The sequence below is a fragment of the Kogia breviceps genome, chromosome 12 (genome assembly GCF_026419965.1).
Source record: "Kogia breviceps isolate mKogBre1 chromosome 12, mKogBre1 haplotype 1, whole genome shotgun sequence".
Classification (NCBI taxonomy): domain Eukaryota; kingdom Metazoa; phylum Chordata; class Mammalia; order Artiodactyla; family Physeteridae; genus Kogia; species Kogia breviceps.
The window spans coordinates 32,425,949-32,444,606 of NC_081321.1; the positions used below are offsets into that span (position 1 = coordinate 32,425,949).

The window sequence follows — 18,658 nt, forward strand, 5'->3', positions numbered from 1 at the left end:
CCAGGGATGGAACACAGGTACACCCTCTTTGTTAATTAGTTTTTAAAATCTTTTCTTGTAAATGTAGCAAAAATATAGAAAACACATAAAACAAAGCTCAATTAAATGAATTATCACATGACCACCTAGTAAAACCACTACCCCGATCAGGAGTTAGAACTTTGTTAGCCACGCTGAAACTTTCTGTTGTCCCCTCCTAAACACACCCCCCTCTCTACCCCTAAGGAGTAAGCATCCTCTTGACTTTTTTGGTAATCATTTTCTTAGGTTTATTTATCATTTTATCACCCAAATGATTTGCATACCCAAGCATATAGCTTAGTAATGTATGTTTATAAAATGTCATTAAAGTCTCTTTTAATCTGTAGACTTCCTAGGCATCATATCTCCCTCTCTCTAGCTCCCTTCCCCTCTTTCCTCTCTTCCTCTCTCTCCCTTTCTCCCTCTCTCTCAGAAACTGGAATGTGTATCTATCGATGTTGAGTTGCCCACAGTCTGAATTTCGCTGACTGCATCTCCATGGCATAATTTAACATGCTCCTTGGTCCTCCATATTCCATGAAACTTGCTCAACTGTGGGAAAGACTCGTTTTTGGAAAGGTGCCGTTTTCTTCTGTCAGGTGGCACACAATGTCCAGTTATCTCCTGTGTGTGTGCGTGAGGGTGTCATGTCAGCAGCCATTAATTCTCACTACTAGGTCCATTAAATAATTAAGGGCTGCTGGCATGGGCATGCTCTATCATTCCTTTTTTTTGGTTTGTTAGCTGGCATGATTCTATAAAGAGAAGCTTCCTCTCATCTACTATTTGGTTAGTCTAGTGGTACTGTTTATAGAGGAAAAGCAAGATAAATGCTGGACTCCTTTCTTTCATTTACTTCTCACTGAGCCCTCTTATACAGCAGTCCAGATCTTGATGAACATCTATTTTGAATGCCACTGCATTTGAGGGGAGTAAACTAACATAAATTAAAAGCAATTAAAATAAACAACTATATCTTGAAATATATACCCAACCCAACATATGTTTTTACACTTTGATGAATTTGTTCCTAAGGATATTTGGGAAGATAAACATCTATTCTCTGTTTATTTTTAACTCATACTCTTTCATATTATTACTGTCCAAGACAGATAATATCTAATCTATTTGCATTGTTAAAACATTGTTCGGGTTAACTCATTTGTCTCTATTTGCTTCAAACTTTATATTCTAATACAAGATTTCACAGTTTAGTCATTGGAAAAACCTAACCCTCATTCTCTATTGAAATTTAGAGAAATTTGGAATTATAGTTCTTTTTTTCAAATCACCTTTCAATTCTCCAGGATGAACCCATTAGGAGCAAAAGATGGAATCTTTCCAAGGTGCATGGGCCAAGGGCAGCATTTGATAAATGATTGGAGAAGCTGCCCTTGCTTCCTGAGGTAGAAATTAGAGAATCGCAGAAATAATAATGAGTAAAGAAAACAGCCAAGAAAGCTATTGCTGAAAGAATAGTTTTAATTTGAAATTTCTTACTTCACTGTTCGTTCTTTACTTTTTTATGACTAAGAAAATATTTTAAAGCTGTGATTATTTAATTTTTCTTTACAAGCCAACTACAAAATATTATAAGAAAGCCCCAATAAGCAACCATAGCTTCAGTAATTGTTTCCTACTTAGCTTTCAAAACCTGTTGCATAAAGATTTTTATCAGTGAGGGAAGCAAACACTTTCATTGATAGATGAGTGAACCATCCTTGTCTTACTGCATTCTGATTCCTTGATCTGACTTTTTAAAGCACAGAATTTAAACATCTGAGAGTCATTAATTCTGTCACAGCTCAGCAATATAGAATCCTTCAAAAAACAGTCAATGCTTGCTTTGAGGATGTGATCTCTAGCATAAGAACACTTCATGGGAAGTGGTGTAGAGACTCAAAGAAAATCAAAATTTTAAAAAGCATCAAACATATATATTTTACAACTGCACCTAAGGAGGTTGCATCTGTTTGTGGCCACAACTGACTTTCACAAAGGTCCGTCCCCTCAAATACTTCCTTGACAATATCCTTTTCATAAAGGAATCAAAATAATTAATATTTACTACAAGTGGTTTCTAATTTGCAGGAAGTCCTGGTAAACTTTGTTCACATCAGGTCCTCAATTATGATGCTGCTTTCATCTAGTTCTCTTAGCTTGGCTTTCATCCAGGCTGTTAGGTGAAATTAGGCCCAGAAAATCGGATTATTACATCCCAAGGGAAATGACTGATAAGCAGCAGATGATTGCTTATCTCCTGGCTCCTTGCTGGTGTTGAGGTGTTGCTAGCTGCAAAGCCAATTTGTTAACAATTAGTACTCATTAGAATCATTTCCTGTTATCGATTCTAAACATTTGACAAAGCACTTTTAGGAAATTGGACCCCCAAAAGTAGCTATCGTAAGTGTTGAGCAATTAAAAATCTTCAGGATCCAATGTAATTCCTAACCAGTCATCAGTTTCCAAGTAATTATTTTTGCTTTGGAACCCACCTGCTATCCTGTCCAGTTTAAAGATGTGCTGGTACAAGGACATACTTCTTAATTAGCAGAGGTTGTGGATAAGTCAGTACAGGAACAAAAGGAATTTTATTATCTGCTTTAGCTGTTTGCAGCATATCTTTAAGGGACAAAAAATGCCAGCTTGCGATACAATGTATATATTGTGAGAGTATGAAATTAGATTCATTACTTCTATTATCTAAACATTTAAGTTTAATTTTTTAAGTCTGTGTTCACCTTTGTATATTATGAACTCTAAGTATAGAATCATAAATGGAGTCAATGTGCATTACATTAGAATTTAAATATTACCAGTGTCAGCTTTCTGAAATATTATATATGGCTTTAATAAAATTAGCATAAATACTATATGCATTTGAAATTTTTCTCAGAAAAGGCATTGTGTTTATCTAATTTTTAAATATAGACCTGCATGTATTACAGGGCTGCAAATTTACATTCAATAGATATGCCCCATTATATAATTAAAATATTTATTATTTGTACAGGTATATCCACTGATACTTGCTTAAATGTTCTTTATTTAGATTAAGAAAATATGACTTATTTCCTCCCTAGTAAGTAATGATCTTTACATATGAACTGAATATTTGAATACAAATATTCAGTTATTTTTGTAGGATCAGGATTAAAACTCTGAATGACACCCCCATCTTCTGTCCCTTTCCCACATCACTCCCCAGATTTTCCTTTGCCTCTGTGTTTATTTTATAAATTCAAATAATTGCTCCTATCCATCTTGCCCTAGACTTAATAGTACTGAAAATATTTCTTCTAATTGTGACAAAACATGGAGATGTGAACTAAGTATAATATTTCTGTTTCTGAATTTCTTACTCCCATATTAAGAGCTTACATTAAGGGAGAAATTAAGTGTATGTTCTTCTTTGAAATGCCCTACGCTCAACCCCTCTATCCTTAATAAACAGAGATGGTATTGACACAAGCGAATTTTGTTTAACCACACTACATTTGCTTCTTAATTAGTGAATATTCATCTGTCATCAGCAGCAGCTATGACACCCCTCCCTGCTAACATGTTCTGTCATAAATAATCAATGAGGTACTATTAATATTCATGAGCTGGAATCTGTGTAGTCATGTGCACTGATGCAGAGACAGGGGGAGTGTTGCCATGAACTGACTGGAAACTCTGTGTGTGTATCGGTGAGTGCAGGATACTTAGGGAAAGCGAAGAAGAGCATGCTGCCACACAGCACCCCGGCTTGTGCTTCCGGCTAACAGCGGTTTGTCTGTGGTTCTGGACTGAAGTGACTGATGAGAAACAGTAGTCAAGTCTGGAGGGTGATTCCCTTTCAGCTCACTTGCCTTTCAGTTCTGGGGAAATTAGAAGATTTGCTCTCTCTCTCTGCTTCTTAGAATGGGCTGCCATTTGTGCACTTTTCAGAAAAGAGAGGAACACTACAAACTGCTGTATGAAGTTTCCCAGGTGAGTGCAGGGTCTGCGACCAGCAACTAAATAGCCAGGCTTTGTGTTTGTCTGAAAAATGGTAAATGAACTGTGGCTGGCTTTCGTTTTTCTTTCTGTAGATTTCAGAGTGAAGGGCAGCCTTGCTGGCTGGGGGCTTTTCAGTTTGGTTTGGGGTGGCAGTTTTCAGCTTCCTTGCCACTCCCCCTTCAGATGACTTCCTGTGGGATTCTTTTTAACATTTTTTGGGTATCTACTGCCAAGATGTCAGTTAAGTAAAAGGAGTAGCACTGAGATCCATGTCTGTAATATTTTGAAGCCCCTCTCTCATTTTGGAACAGTGTTGACATTTGAAAATCAAATGTATCATTGTCTGCATAAATATTGGGATTTAATAGGTCTGTGAGCTCAGTTATTTGGAATAGACAGGAGAAGTTTCTTGCCAAATCTTGTTAGTCAGAGGAATTACTTGACTAATTAGGAATTTGTGCTTTGGTTTTAAGAGGAAGACCTGGTATATTTGTATTTTATGAGAAAAAATACATACTGTGTCTCGGCTTGGATTAAAAAAGTAGATAAACGAATTTTCTTATCATTTGTTCTTGGATCCTTTTTATAATTTCTTTGTTTAGCACTAGAAATTAATTTCAAGAGCTTATTACAATATTTGTATTGTAATAAAAAGGAAAAATGTGTGTAAATTTGGATGTCCCTTTAATGTATATCTGAGGGCTTTTCAGAATAAAAATAAGCAAATGATATTCCCAGCCTTCTGAGTTTTCATAGAATTCTATTAGTTCACCATTTTATTTAGGCAGGTTTCCCTGGGGGTGTATGAAGTCCAAATTTCTTGTTTGGCGAAATAAAGTTTATTTCTCCCTTCTTCTGGTTTGTCCCAGTTGTGACACACTACTACTTTTGATTTTAGGTGAAATTGCTGATGAAAGACAATGTTTGGGATGTTGGTGGTCTGTGGGCACAGCAGTCGCCAAGTGCCCACTGCCTACTGGTTCCCTCAGATTTCCCCCTGACGTGATTCATTTCACAGTGGGCTAATTACAAAGTGGATTTGCTACACATGAAACAGCCTCCTTAGTTGCAATGTTAATGCACATTTTCATGGTAATGTGATCAGAGGCTCATTAGCCACTTTCCAAAATGATCCTCTGCATTAATTAAATATAAAAATGACTCCTTTATCACCATAGAGAGGAAAAAGAAGATTAACATTGTTAATTACACCAGGGGCAATACCTTTTGCTTCTCTTTTTACTACAAACTTGCGAGCCTAGGTTAAAATCATCTTCATTCCAAGATAAGCTCTCATCTGCTTGGACTCATGAAAACAGTCTCTAGGTGGAACACTTCCCTTTAGTTTGGTTTTTAAGAGTTTGAGTTATACTATTGTTTTTCTTTGGGTGGTGGAGGAGCAGGGGAGTGGATTAATCTAATTTTTCTCTGAATTACTAAATTGACATAAAAGTATAATATGGAGGAAGTAGTAGGTGGCATCTTCCCTGATTATGCCTCCGTTAAGCTGTTTATCTTCTGCTAAGAAATCAAGCCAGATTCCTGCATCCCGAAAGGACCATTGTATTTATTTGTTAAGGAGTCTTTGTTGTAGAATTTTAAAGTGCTTGTCTGTAGTTTTGCCTTTAAGTGCTTCCTAAATCTTGAGAAAATAGATAAGCCATACTCTTTATTGCTTCCACCTGTACTCCTTCATATATTTATTTTCTCGACTCCTGAATTGTAGTACTTATGATCTTTAATAAAAGGGGGTGAAAATGAAGTATTAGCTTCCATTTAACTGGCTTTTATTCGATAAGTGAAAACCCCAGCTTGAAGGTCTTGTGTGTGTTTTCCAAGGGGAGCCCTCCTCCAGTTTGTCCTTAACTTTGCGCTCTATTTTATTGAGTCAGTGGAATAGATAAGACATCAAAGGAAACCAGTGATAGGCTCATATCATACACTGGAGCCCCGTGTGGTGTTGCAGACTAGTTTCTATTTTTGTTTGAAGGAGCAGCAGCTCAGAGCACACATGAAAGTAAGCATGTTCTTAACCAGGTGTTCACGAGGCCACATAGCTGCCCCCAGAAGAGAGGATACTATATACAAAAGTGACTTTGGGATTGGAAGCCGGCATATTTCTAGCTGGTATATTAAAGCAAATTAGCTCCCACGAACATCAACACCTGATGGTCCAAACCATATGTATTTATTTATAGATGTAATTCTCAGGTCACCTGCCTTTTTGTTTCTTTTGTTATTATTTCTTACAAGCTAAGGCAAATTAAAGGTTATCAGGGGATGTGAACATTTAAGACTAGCAATGAATACTACCTACATGACCAAGAGCAAAAAGATGATTTCTCTGTAACAGAATCATGATGACATTGAACTTTTAAAAATTTTCTTTCTATATTTCTAGATTTTGCTATCTGATAACATGGGCCAAGTAGAATACAGTTTCAGATTTGTAACCGCAGGAAACAAAAGCAAATGTGCTCACTGAGGAATCCAGTGAAACAATCAGAATAATGTACCTAGGTGTGAAATGAGGTCAAGTTTAAATTTGGTTGATATTTTTTGTTCCTACAGAGGAGTTAAGGCTTTCAGTTGGCAGAAGAAAAGGAATGTTGCTTCAAGAAAATTATTTGTAGCTGGAGTTGGGCCAGTCCAGCTCCAGTATGAACGCAGATGCAAGAATCTAGGGTTTGTGTAGATCCAGTAACCTTCATACCAAGCAATTTTCATGCATCTATTAACTCTTATATGTGCCAGGAACGCAATTGTTATCTGCAGTGATTTATTTTATTCAAAGTAGGTTATTTATTAACCTCTTAAGAATTAATAAATGGGTAATTTGAACAAGGCCCTTCTATTGACACGAACTAAATTGCCTGTTTTGTACTAATCTGATTAAATAGCCAGCTGGACCAAGACAGCTGCAGTAGCTTGTTAGGCATTTCTGACCTAAAAACAGATTTATTTATGAGGGAGATTTTATGGTAATATCTAAATCTGTTGACTTCTAAGTTTGATTTTTTCATACATAAATCGAATGTAACTTTTCGGTTGATTAATGGAAATTTATCAATGGGGTGTTCATTGGTGTTGAATAACATGTTCCAAATGGGGGCAAATATTGACTGGCTTGGCATAACTGGAAGGTCTCCCCACAACCTGCACCCATGAATTAGTATCAAAACTGAAATGGAACCTTCATGGACAGTGACAACAATTACAGTATTGACAGCAGCTAACAGTGAGCACTTCCTTTTTTCTCGGCACTGTGCTAAGCACTGTTTCTCTAAGCATCATCTTATTTAATCCTCACAAAATCCCAACAAGGAGCTACAGGATAGCATCCTATAATTTTAAAATATGTTCAAGTCTCCTTTATCCTACAACAACTTTCTTTAATCTAGTGTAGTCGCCCTTCTCTAGTAACCATCCCATATCCCTCAGAAATTTATTTTGTTTCATACTATGTAAACCCAACTCATAATGTCTTAACCTCTTTACCCAAAGGTCATCCTTCCCCCACACTCCTTGGTGCTAGCGAAGGTCTCACCGTCATTCTTGCTATCAGTGAGACTCAGAAACACCGAATTAAAATAGCTACTTCTCCATCCACACAGTGACCTTCTGGTTATTTTATTTCTCCATGTTCCCCAGCATCAATTTCTGCCTTCCCATAATCACAATTCTTCTTATTCAATCTCTCTGATATCATGGTAACAACTTTTCCACTTGGAATTTGTCAGTGTGCCAGTCCACTCTGATTTCCAAAACAACATTTCTAGAAAGTATCCAATGGCTCCCAATTACTATATAATGAAGTAAAACTTCTTATTCCAGTATATTCAAGGACCTTCTGAGTTGGCGCTAGGTTCCTTTCTGGCTTTCTCGCTCACTGATCTTCCCCCAGGGCAATTTATAATCTCTCTAGACCAATCTTTTTGCTTTTCTCTTTAAGTTGACTTCCCAACTTAGACCCTTGTAATGTAGTTCTTTTCCTTCAGCCTCTGTGGAACGCCCTCTATATCCACTCCCATCACTGTCTATTTTCTTCCATCACTAGCTAGTCAAACCCTGCCCCATTGGCTTGAATGTCTCCTTGGGCAGAGAGCTTTTTGCAAGTGTTGATTTTTTAAAAACTGATGTCTTCCCACCTTGGAACTCTCATAGCATTTTGCTTGCACTTTTTGAGTTTCTTGTGTTTTACATTCATCGGACTGGTATTACCGTCAAGTATGTGTGACTGAATTGTGCACTCCTTGAAGGCAGGTCAGGCGCTTGACTGTCCTTTAACCCCACCCTGCCAGCAGACACTCACTGAGTCCCACCATGGTTCCTTGAAAGACCATAGCCTCTGCCCCATCCATAGCTTCTAGTGAAAGACCATATCACTCTTCCTTCCTCTCTGCCCCATACCTAACAGCTGATTAAACCAGGAGCAGTCACCTAGTACATGAAGTTGAGGGTGCAATTAGATTTTTTTCAGTCTCAGAAATATTTATTGGGAAACAGGCCATTACTAAGGGGATTAGAATGCAGAGGGAGAAAGAGAGAGATCGAGAGAGGGAGAAGGCTTTAAGTAGATTGGGAAGCTTGAGGGTCTGTGGTCCACCAGATCTACAAGGATCAAATATACTGAGAATCAGAGACACTTGAGAAAGTGTCTCTACGAGCACATGGGTCATGAAGAAGAGGAGTGTAAATAATAAATAGCAGGTCTTCAGAGAGGCCTCATTTCCCCAGTTCCAGTACGTTTCTATAATAAATTCTCCCTTCATTTAAATTTTCTTGAATGAGGTTATCTCTCTTTTACAATCAGAGAAATAAATGAGGACATATCACAATAATGTCTTGCTTTTGTCAACCAATTAGCAGCTGCCTTAAACTCTAGCCATGCTGTTCAGTTCAATAAACTACTTTCAGTAGGCTTCGATTGTCCAATAGGTGCCAAGTCCTCATTTTTTCCACGGGGGATGCAAAGACAGATGTGACAGTCCTTGCTTTTGAGAAGCACACTATGGCAGTAGAAGAAAGACACATAAGCAAAGAATTTTCATATAATGTGATAAGTGAAAATGCTGAATTAACAGAGATGTTGACAGACTTCTAGAGGAGTGCAAAGGGACTCGATGGTGGTGGGGGGGCATTAGGGAGGATGAGAAGGGAGAGAGAATCAAAGAGATGGAAGGGTAAAGAAGTCCATGGAGGTGGCAAACAGGTGCTAGGTGTGAATGGACCTGGAGGAGGGGAACTACAAGTGACAAGTAGCAGGCAGGTTCTAGAACATGGCCTGAGAGGTGGTGGGCATTGTGTCCGTTTGTTGGTTTGTTTGTTTTTAAAGAGGGGGAAATCACTCTGTTAGGAGTTAAGAGTGTAGACTTGGCTGTGGTGTGTGTCTGGGGACATTGGGCTTGGGTTGGGGGATGGGGTAGGTACCACAGCAAAACTACAAGGGAGGCTAATTTGGAGGCTGTTGCAGAGTTAGTTAGTGATAGAAATCATGTAAAAGCGAGGACAGAAATGAGACCCTGAGGAGGTAAATTCATTAGGTTTCTGGCTTGTGAGACCAGGGAGGTGTAGTGAAATTTACAGAGAAGAAATAAGAGAAGGGGAAGTGAGTTCTGGAAAGAGGAGAGAAGGCCACTGAGTTCATCATGGGCTATCTGAGCAATGCTGGCAGAGAGTGAATATTCAAAATGAAGACCTGGCATATATGTGTTTGGTGGATGAGATCACCCAGAAGGATGTAAAAAGTGAGGAGAAAAACTGAACAGTGAGGAGAGTTGTGAACCAAGGACACAATATTAAGAAACACAAAAAGGAGAAGGAAGAAAAGGAGGAAAAGTGAAACTGTTATAGAGTGAGAAGGAAGAGGAGAAGAATAGTGAGAGAAGCCAAGCAGAGAAGGTGTTTAAAAAGGAGTGGCCAACGTGGTCAGACAGGATAAGAACTGCAGTGTCTTTGGATATGAAAATATGTGGTATGCTGCTCAGGTGCCTCTTCAAGAAGGACTTGTTGCCCCAGCTGCTGAGAGCACTGTCAGCCCCTCACCCAAGGTTATTCCCCTCCCAGGAGGCTCATCCTCTCCAATGGCAAAAGGATGCAAGTCTACACGGGCCTGGGCATCTCAGCCTGAATTGGGACCCTCTGAGAGGCAGCTCGAGCTCCAGAGCTCCCTGCAACTGTTGTTGGGCCTGCGTCATAGTTCAGTTCTCCATCTGCCCAGTCCTGCTTCTTTCTCCTCCCTTCCACAGAGGGAATGCTTCTCAGCTCTTTCCCACTAAACTCTGTCTCAGAGCTGGCTTCCTGGAGAACCTAACCTGGAGCGAGGCCAGTGGTGACAATTACAGAGCATCTAAATAGAGCAATGTGGACAAAATCCAGAAAGTGGTGGATTCAAAGATGAGGTCGACTGCACTTTCAAGAAGTTTCTCTGGGATAAGGCAGATTATAAAAAATGGAGTTACTACTAACATTGGAGTATGAATTTTTTTAGCCCTGATTTTTTTAGAATGCAAAATTGCTTAAAATTGTGAATATTAAAAATGAAAGTCATCTTTACTTCTGCTTTGAAAACTAAGATAAATTGATTTTTGAACTATGATGTCCATAGGGTGGTGATAATATAGTGATTAAAAAATAAAACATGTACATTTAGTTAGACTTTACCTTATCCAAGCCTTTTGAAGAAAACCTTAAATGTTAGAGCATTTTTTATATCAATAAAAATAAATATTTTAATGATTTAGGTAGGTTTAATAAATGAAGTGCCTTTCTCTACTATAAGGATCAGAATATCACATATTTTTTTAAATGTATACCTTTAATTTCTTCAAATTTTCACTACTTATTGAATTGTTCTAGACCCAGGAGAAGATCAGCTACCTCTAGTTGCATATCTTTCTATTTAGAGGAAATAACTGGAGGAAAACATTTTCACTGGTTCCATGTTACACACAAAGGAGACATGTTGCTGAAAACTTAGCTAATAGATATGCTGAGATATTTGACTCTTCAACTCACCTGAATTTGCTAGTTAAGTGGGATAATCTGATTAGAAAATTCTTTAATTTCAATATTTGTTGAAAATATTTATAAAATACATTATTTTGTTTATATCATTACATAACATATGCACGTTTTTATTCACTTCAAATCCCGTTAGATAGTAGGAAATGGGCTGCTTATCTTTAGCAAACTGTGATTTCAGAACTTTACAAGAGGAACTATTTATGAAGATTAACCAATAGTGAAAAATCTTTGCACAACAGCCAGTCACTGTTCAATAAATTCATTTTATGTGGGTATATTTTCATATATTGAATTTTTACAAGTCATTTACTAGGTATTCAATCAATCCTATTAAATGGTTAAGAAAGATACAAAAATTAAATCACTAGGTACTCAAGTAGAGGCCCTAGACTATAATTCTATGAAGGATTCTGCTCTTGAAAAGTTTATAATTTGTGAAGGAAAGGTGAGAAGGTTGCCCAGAACAGGCTCTGCCTCAATCACTGTTTTCTCTCATAACCCATTCTGCGGCATACACCATAAGAATTTTAGGTGTTATTCTTTTTCTTTTTTTTTATTTTATTTATTTATTTATTTATTTTAATTTTTTTGCGGTACGCGGGCCTCTCACTGTTGTGGCCTCTCCCGTTGCGGAGCACAGGCTCTGGAGGCGCAGGCTCAGCGGCCATGGTTCACGGGCCCAGCCGCTCCGCGGCATGTGGGATCTTCCCGGACGGGGGCGCAAAGCCGCGTCCCCTGCATCGGCAGGCGGACTCTCAACCACTGCGCTACCAGGGAAGCCCTTAGGTGTTATTCTTAATAAATGTCTTCTTCTTGTGACTAATAAGGATTTAGGTACCACTGGGTCGTAATTTTGTCTTCAGATTTAGAATTCTAGGTAATTCAAATACAACTGTGATTTTCATATCTTAATGCAACATTTCCAAAATCATGCATATAACCTGCTCCATCTCCATCTCCCTTCCAGCTGTATTCATTCCATTCTCTCTTAATTCTTTCACTCCCAACGTGGAATAACAGCTTTAAAGTTTATTGTGAAGAGTTCTTTGTTTCTTTCAACAAAAAGCTTAAAAGGTAGCAGCCCCATATTCTCCTGTGTTCCAACATATAACATCTAATTGCTAATTTGTGCCATTTTGTAACAAGCTATAAATCTTGCTTAATGGTAGTTTGGATCCTAGTGAAGAACATCCCCCCACTTCTGCTTTATGTAGCTTTTTAGGAATACTGTAGGAAATTTTTAGAAACTTGCTCTCATCTCAGTGGAAATTAGATTTTTTCTGAACTAACCTTTTACTTCTAAGGCCCTTAAGGGTCTGTCTCAGGTACCTTTACTTAAATAATAAAAATTTAACAAATTCTTTTCAAGGGTATATGAACAAAGAATTACTGAGTATGGTTTAAAAAATAATAAATCCACGGATTAAAGACCACTATTGTAATCAGTGATAGTAATATTTTCCTATAATTGAATTACGGTAGAATTCAGATATTAATGTTTTTTGAAGTAAAGGAAAGCTTGGGAAACTTTGAATAATCACAGATAATTACTCTGTACCGGCTTTGTGCTCAGTACTGTGCTAGATAGCAACAGAGGTTGCAGAAGAAGCATAAGCTAAGAAGCCAGTCTTCAAAGTGTTTTATCACAAAGCAATTAGAAGATAAATGTGGAAATGCACAACCCTAACGCAGAAGATGTTACAGAGAAAGGGCAGTTCTATATGGGCGAGGATAATCTAAGGGTCTTCATGGTTGCAGTCCTTATTTAGAGTGGCTTAGGTTAGGAGCCAAGGTTTATTTTTAAATTCAGCATAATTATTGTATATCCCATCAGTCAATGTAGTATGTTTGGTGTCCAGGATTTATTGTAAAAGCAAAGTCATAGAATATGACTAATTGGACATATTTAGGGAAAATGGGACAAACGGCCTGACCAAAGCAGGATATGGGATGAGGATAGTTGAGTATCTTGATCTTCCTGCAAAAATGAATGGACTTGGTGCCAGGCATCACTGCAGGGCTCTATAAACCATAAGGATGCAATCAAATAGCATCTCTGAAGTCAAGTTAAATGATAGAATATGTGTAAATATTGTTTTCTTGGCACTTTATTTAAAAGAGCACAGCCATGCTAAGTTGATTTGCAATGGATAGATTTTGCCATTCACTCCTTAAGTGTGCTCTGTATTCCTTAGCGGCTCATATTTTTGTTTGTTTGAAGTTGGTTCTGCCTATGCAGTTGTGAACCTCACTGTTAAGACAACATGGAAAATAGTGCCCAAGCACAATGTGATACATAGGAGAGGCACTGAGCACAGAAGAAAGAACAGAGCCTTTGGAATCAAGCAGTAGCACCATGTATTTCCTCTTGGACTGTGAATTAGTTACTTAACTTCATTGAGCCTTTGTTTAATTGATTAATATCAACCTTGAAGGGTTTTACTGAGGATTAAATGAGATATATTTAAAGGGCATAACACATTGTGGGGATGCCATTAATTGTAACTTTTGAGGTTATGATCTCATTTCAGTGACCCTGTGAGTTAGCTACTATTGTCCCCATTTTACAAATGAGAAGACTGAGGCACAAAGTAATCAAATGATAAATTCATATTGTCAGCAAGTAGGACACCTGAAATTCAAACTGGGATTTGCCTAATGCCAAAGTCCATGCTCATTTTATTATAAATAGCAAATATTCTTCTCCCTTTGAGCTTTCCATACTTATTCACTAAACTGATCCATAAATACTGAGCTCCTGGCACATCGTAGGTCCTCAATAAACGTCTGATAAAGGAAGAAGGAAAAAGAAATGCGAGGGAGGGAGGAAAGGATGAAGAAAGGCAGGGGGATAATAGATGCTATTTATATTTCTCCTCAGAGAGTTCTACAGAGATGGCCTTTTCAGTATAATGAAGAGAAGCAGGTCCTCTCTACTACCATTTTCCCATCTGTTTTAACAGCTTAAATCAAATTGTCTCACCTATGAGAGCCCATCAGTATGGGAAAGTGACTTGACACTCCCACTTTTGAGAGCTTGAAAGCCTTTCCCCACTTTCCCATAAATCTATGCCTGGCATGAATGATCCTTCACAATCTGCTATCTTTCCTCAAACATTCCTAAGAGCCCAAATTTTCACCAAACCAAACTATAATTTCTTATTTGAAAACAACGTGATTTTCCCCATCTCTTTGCTTTTCATTGAAATGTCCCTTTTTCCTAGTGTGTTTTTCATACCCCTACACATATATTGATAAAAACCCTAATCCTTTGTAACTCAATTCAAGGCTCACAATCTGGGAAGTTCTCTCTGAACCCAAGACAGAGTAGGTGGTTCTTCCCAAAGCTCCTCCAGAATTTGAAATATAGTCAGATCCTACTGTATTTATGTTTAGTTTTTCTGCATCTCTGCATTTCTACCATATCATACAGTGCCTGGTATTTAATACACATCGGGTCAAGGAATAGGAGTGGGGATATAGCTACAACTGCATTCACAGAAGAAACCTTTCGTCTCCAGTATTCACTGAGTTCTCTTTGAAAACAAAATGATTTGGGAAACTACGAAATTATGTATTTTCTTGATTTTGAAGATGTCATCTGTTTTACGGTATTGTTACTTGCAAGGCTCATCATCAAGTGTAAAGACAGCTGGGGGCATGCAAGGTTGACAAGCTACCACCTTTAATATCCGTATTGATTGCAAGCTGCATCCCCATTTCAGAAACAAGAAGATACTGGGGAGAACTCACATCTTAAAACTAAGGAAGAATTGTCATTGCTTTTCGAAATGAAACAAACAAAAAACAAACAAGCTCTATCGACCCTTCTTTCACCCCTACTGCACTCCTATTTCCTGACCTTTTCTCACAAACTAAGGATTTTATTACCCAGGTGGTTTCAGCATATCAGGTCCTTTTCTCAAAATTGCCAGTCATGATGGATAATGATACAATTTTTATTCCTCAGTTGTCAAACTGGCCAATATACCTTGCTGTTCTTTCTTCCTAGAATTTCCCCATTGCCCTTTAGCTCACTAAGTTGTAGCACTCCTCAAAGCTTGAGTCAGGTAGCACCTTTTCCAGGAAATCTTCCTGGAGTCCCTGAACTTAAGAATACCCCCTCCTTTTTCCTTCCAAGGTAACCAGTGCTTACCTCTGTCATAACATGTACCAAATGGTATCCTTTCTCAGTTTACTTGTTTGTGATTTTCACTGGTCTCTGAATCTCTGGAGGGCAAAAACCCTGTTTTCAATCTAACTCAGTACCCACATAGATGTTTCTTGAGTAAAGGATGAATGGCTAAATTCCAAGTGAATTCTGTATACAGGGCAATTTGTTGAAGGTGATATAAAAGCAGAATAAGATGGGATCCCTGCCCTCAAGGTGTTTACTGTCCCGCAGTCTCCAGTAATACACACTTGTTCACAAATAACTATAATGCAAGGTACAATATTAGTTCTATGAAAGAGAGAGAGAGGAACAAGGGATCATGGGTTGTCATAGTGATAATGATTTGCTATATTATAGATAAAAGTAAAGTGTCTAAAATATAATATGTATACATCATATAAAACAAAACAGTGTTTTGTGTGGGATGAGATTAATTGATTATTGATTTAGTAACTGTCATGTTTCTTCATTTGCTGCTTTCCATGCTGTGAAGTTGAATTAGCATTGGGATTGACATATATACACTAATATGTGTAAAATAGATAACTAATAAGAACCTGCTGTATAAAAAAATTAATTAATTAAATTAAATTTTAAAAACAAGGAAAAAATTGAATTAGCTATTTTGTGTAAAAGTGGCTTAATACATACTTCTTTTTATTTTACATGATTTATATCCATCACTGAAATAGTAAAAGATGGCTAAATTATTACAATATTCATTTTATCTCTGTCCCTCCTTACTATTAAAATAATTCAAAGTGATCATTATAAAATACACTGCAAAATGCCTGAATTTTTCCTGATGATGTTGCCTTTGGTTTCATAATTACTCTAGCACCAATATGAGAATTTGTCCAAGTGCAGCTATCCCAATAAAGGTCGTATAAAGCAAAGAGTAGCCTAAGAAGACCATGAAAATCATTTTTAAAACTTTAAGCTTTAAGTAAAACCTAGTCCAATTCAATAATATACTAAAAATAGATTTTTTCAATAACTCAAAACCATATTTATTTTACTTATTAGATATTATTACTTGTAAAGTGAGGATATTCTTTGAGCCATGAGGAATATAATGATAGTAAAGATAATGCCCCTCATATACCCAATATCAATGATGGTTTTCAGGAAACTAACTCAGTGACCCCCAGATAACTTGAGATAGAAAACTCAGAAAGGGTAGAAGTTAAGTTTTTGAATTTGAAAAACTCAGGATTTTAATCAGGATTAATTTTCAATTGCCACAAAATTAGTTCTAAACTGTAACAGAAATGCCCGACATATTCTAGGTCAGAGCAGAGTCTTATCCAGATTCTAGGGTAATCTAAAGAGGGAGGCAAAGAAGAAGGAGATTTTACTGTCTTGTTTGTGGTGATCATTTTAAGAATTAAATATAAGGATGGTGTCTCTACTTGAGGGTAAATTACTCTCAATTAACCTTCAAGAGTTTGTAAAAATAAAATTAAAATTAAAATATTTTTCAGAATTGCACTACGTAATATTTAACGCAGTTGGTAGAACCCAGAGAAAGTAAGTCAATGACAGTACTCCATGCAATCGTCATATTTCACTGGATGTGAAATGTAGACTAAAAAGTGTTGGGAAGTGTTTCCTCCTGAACTGGCATAGATTAGATGGCTTAATTTAGTCTTTTCCATTCCTCCTTCTGAAATAAAACGTCACCAATAAAAACCAGTTTTCTTAGCAGATGCATAAAAATCACAGATTCATTTCTATGAGGCTCATCTGCAGAGTAGATCATTCACAGATACATCTCAGTGGAGCCTGTGACTGTTAATTCTTTTTCAGATGTGTGGGATCCAGTTGGATACTAAGTATTCTAAAAAGTTGTTAAAACCAAGTTAAATATTAATTTAGAAAGAAGTGACCTTACGAATCTTTCATACTGTCATTTCAGTCTCTTGAAAGCAAGGTAGCTAGGTCCTAAATCTCAGGAAAATGAAACTGTGGTTTCATAACTGATTAAAAACAGCGGTGATAAAAACATTTAAAGCAAATGCTATACATAAATAGCCTCCCCAGCAATTTCTATGTAAGGTCACATTCATCAGATGATCTTCTTGATGGATTATCATTTTCTGGCTAATTGATACCACGTCTGTGACTGATGAACTGACCATTGGTACCACCGAACTGCCCAGTAACCCTGTTATCAACGTGCTGATGGCTGCTCCCCAGAGCTTCCCCATAAATACCTTTATTTATTTATTTATTCATTTATTTATAAAATCAGTTTAAAACTGGGCCCTTGCTTTGAAGTTTGCTTTGATGGCTTTGAAGTATTCACAGCTTTCCAGCCAGTATTATCTGTGTTTCATAGATCACAGAAAATCCTGAGAGAGGGAAAAAACACACTATTAATTTGAGATGTAGAATCTTCCACTGATATTTTTCAAATAGATTTAGTTTGAATTTTAGATATCTTGTTATAAAGGGTTGCTTTTAGACAGTGCATATGAGACAGATGTCTAACAGGACCTTAAAGAAATATCTACATAAATTTTACTAAGAACATCATGGTATTCATAAGTGGGAACCAATGGGTGGTCATATATACGATGCCTAGTGTTGCCTTGAATCCCTCAAAAAGGAAACTGTCAGGACTAGTACATGGTACCTCAGCCCCTGAGTGTGTTTTAATATACTTTGATTAGTTCCTGGATTACATAAAGATACAGAGGCCCACAAGAATCAAACTGCATTTAAATTATTAAATATCATATGGTTTAAATTTTTTAAATTATATAAAAAACATCTTTTTGGCTGTGTAAATCCTAGCAAAGTAACAGTACATTCATTATTTACCAATTGTGAACATGAACGTCTGTGGTTATTTCATTCAGCCCAGTATTTAAATTACCTTAATTCTCTACAAAGAAAAATGTCTCTTTGATTATATATACTGTCAGGTTACATGGCCTGGGAAACAGACTCTGAGACAAAGATTTATACATGAGATGCTTAAGAGCTTTCTCAGGAACAACACCTGTGTGGGAGTGAAGGCAGTAGCATCAGGCAGAAGGAAAAGTAGACTGGAATGCAATCCCAGCAGAGACCTCAGATAACGGCAAGGGCTGCTGTGAAGCTGGGATGACCCTTCAGAATTGTTCCCATAGCCTGGCTTTGCACTCCTGCACCGTCTAATCTGTGGAGGTGGCGGCTCCTGGCGAGTGGGCATAGCTTTGCACAAGGCCGTTGATTCCCTTTGGCTGAGCGCAGCACCCAGAGCAGGACAAAGCTCTGAGGCAGCAGCACCCAGTGCCCCCAGGGGCTGCGTAAGTGAGTGCCTCGGTCCTGAAGGTGGGGTCTCAGTGCTCAGCAAGCATCCACCGCATATACCAATTCATCTTGTAATATAGGGGCATAATTTCTAGGCTATAATAAGACCCCCCCTTCCAAAGGAATTCTAATCACTTATAAGACAAGGTCAGG

General features: G+C 37.5%; 1 protein-coding gene across 6 annotated transcripts in view; it reads left to right on the forward strand.

Moving 5' to 3' along the window:
• PDZRN4 (PDZ domain containing ring finger 4) overlaps positions 1–18,658 on the forward strand; it is a 371,251-nt gene that overhangs the window by 224,648 nt on the left and 127,945 nt on the right. The window contains exon 1 of one of the 6 annotated variants that reach the window (XM_067009079.1): positions 3,673–3,996. The exons of the other annotated variants lie outside the window; for them this stretch is intronic. Within the exon in view, the coding sequence (XP_066865180.1) occupies positions 3,928–3,996 (69 nt within the window). The 5' untranslated portion in view covers positions 3,673–3,927. Of the gene's footprint in view, positions 1–3,672; positions 3,997–18,658 lie in introns of those variants that run through there. 6 annotated transcript variants of the gene reach the window in all.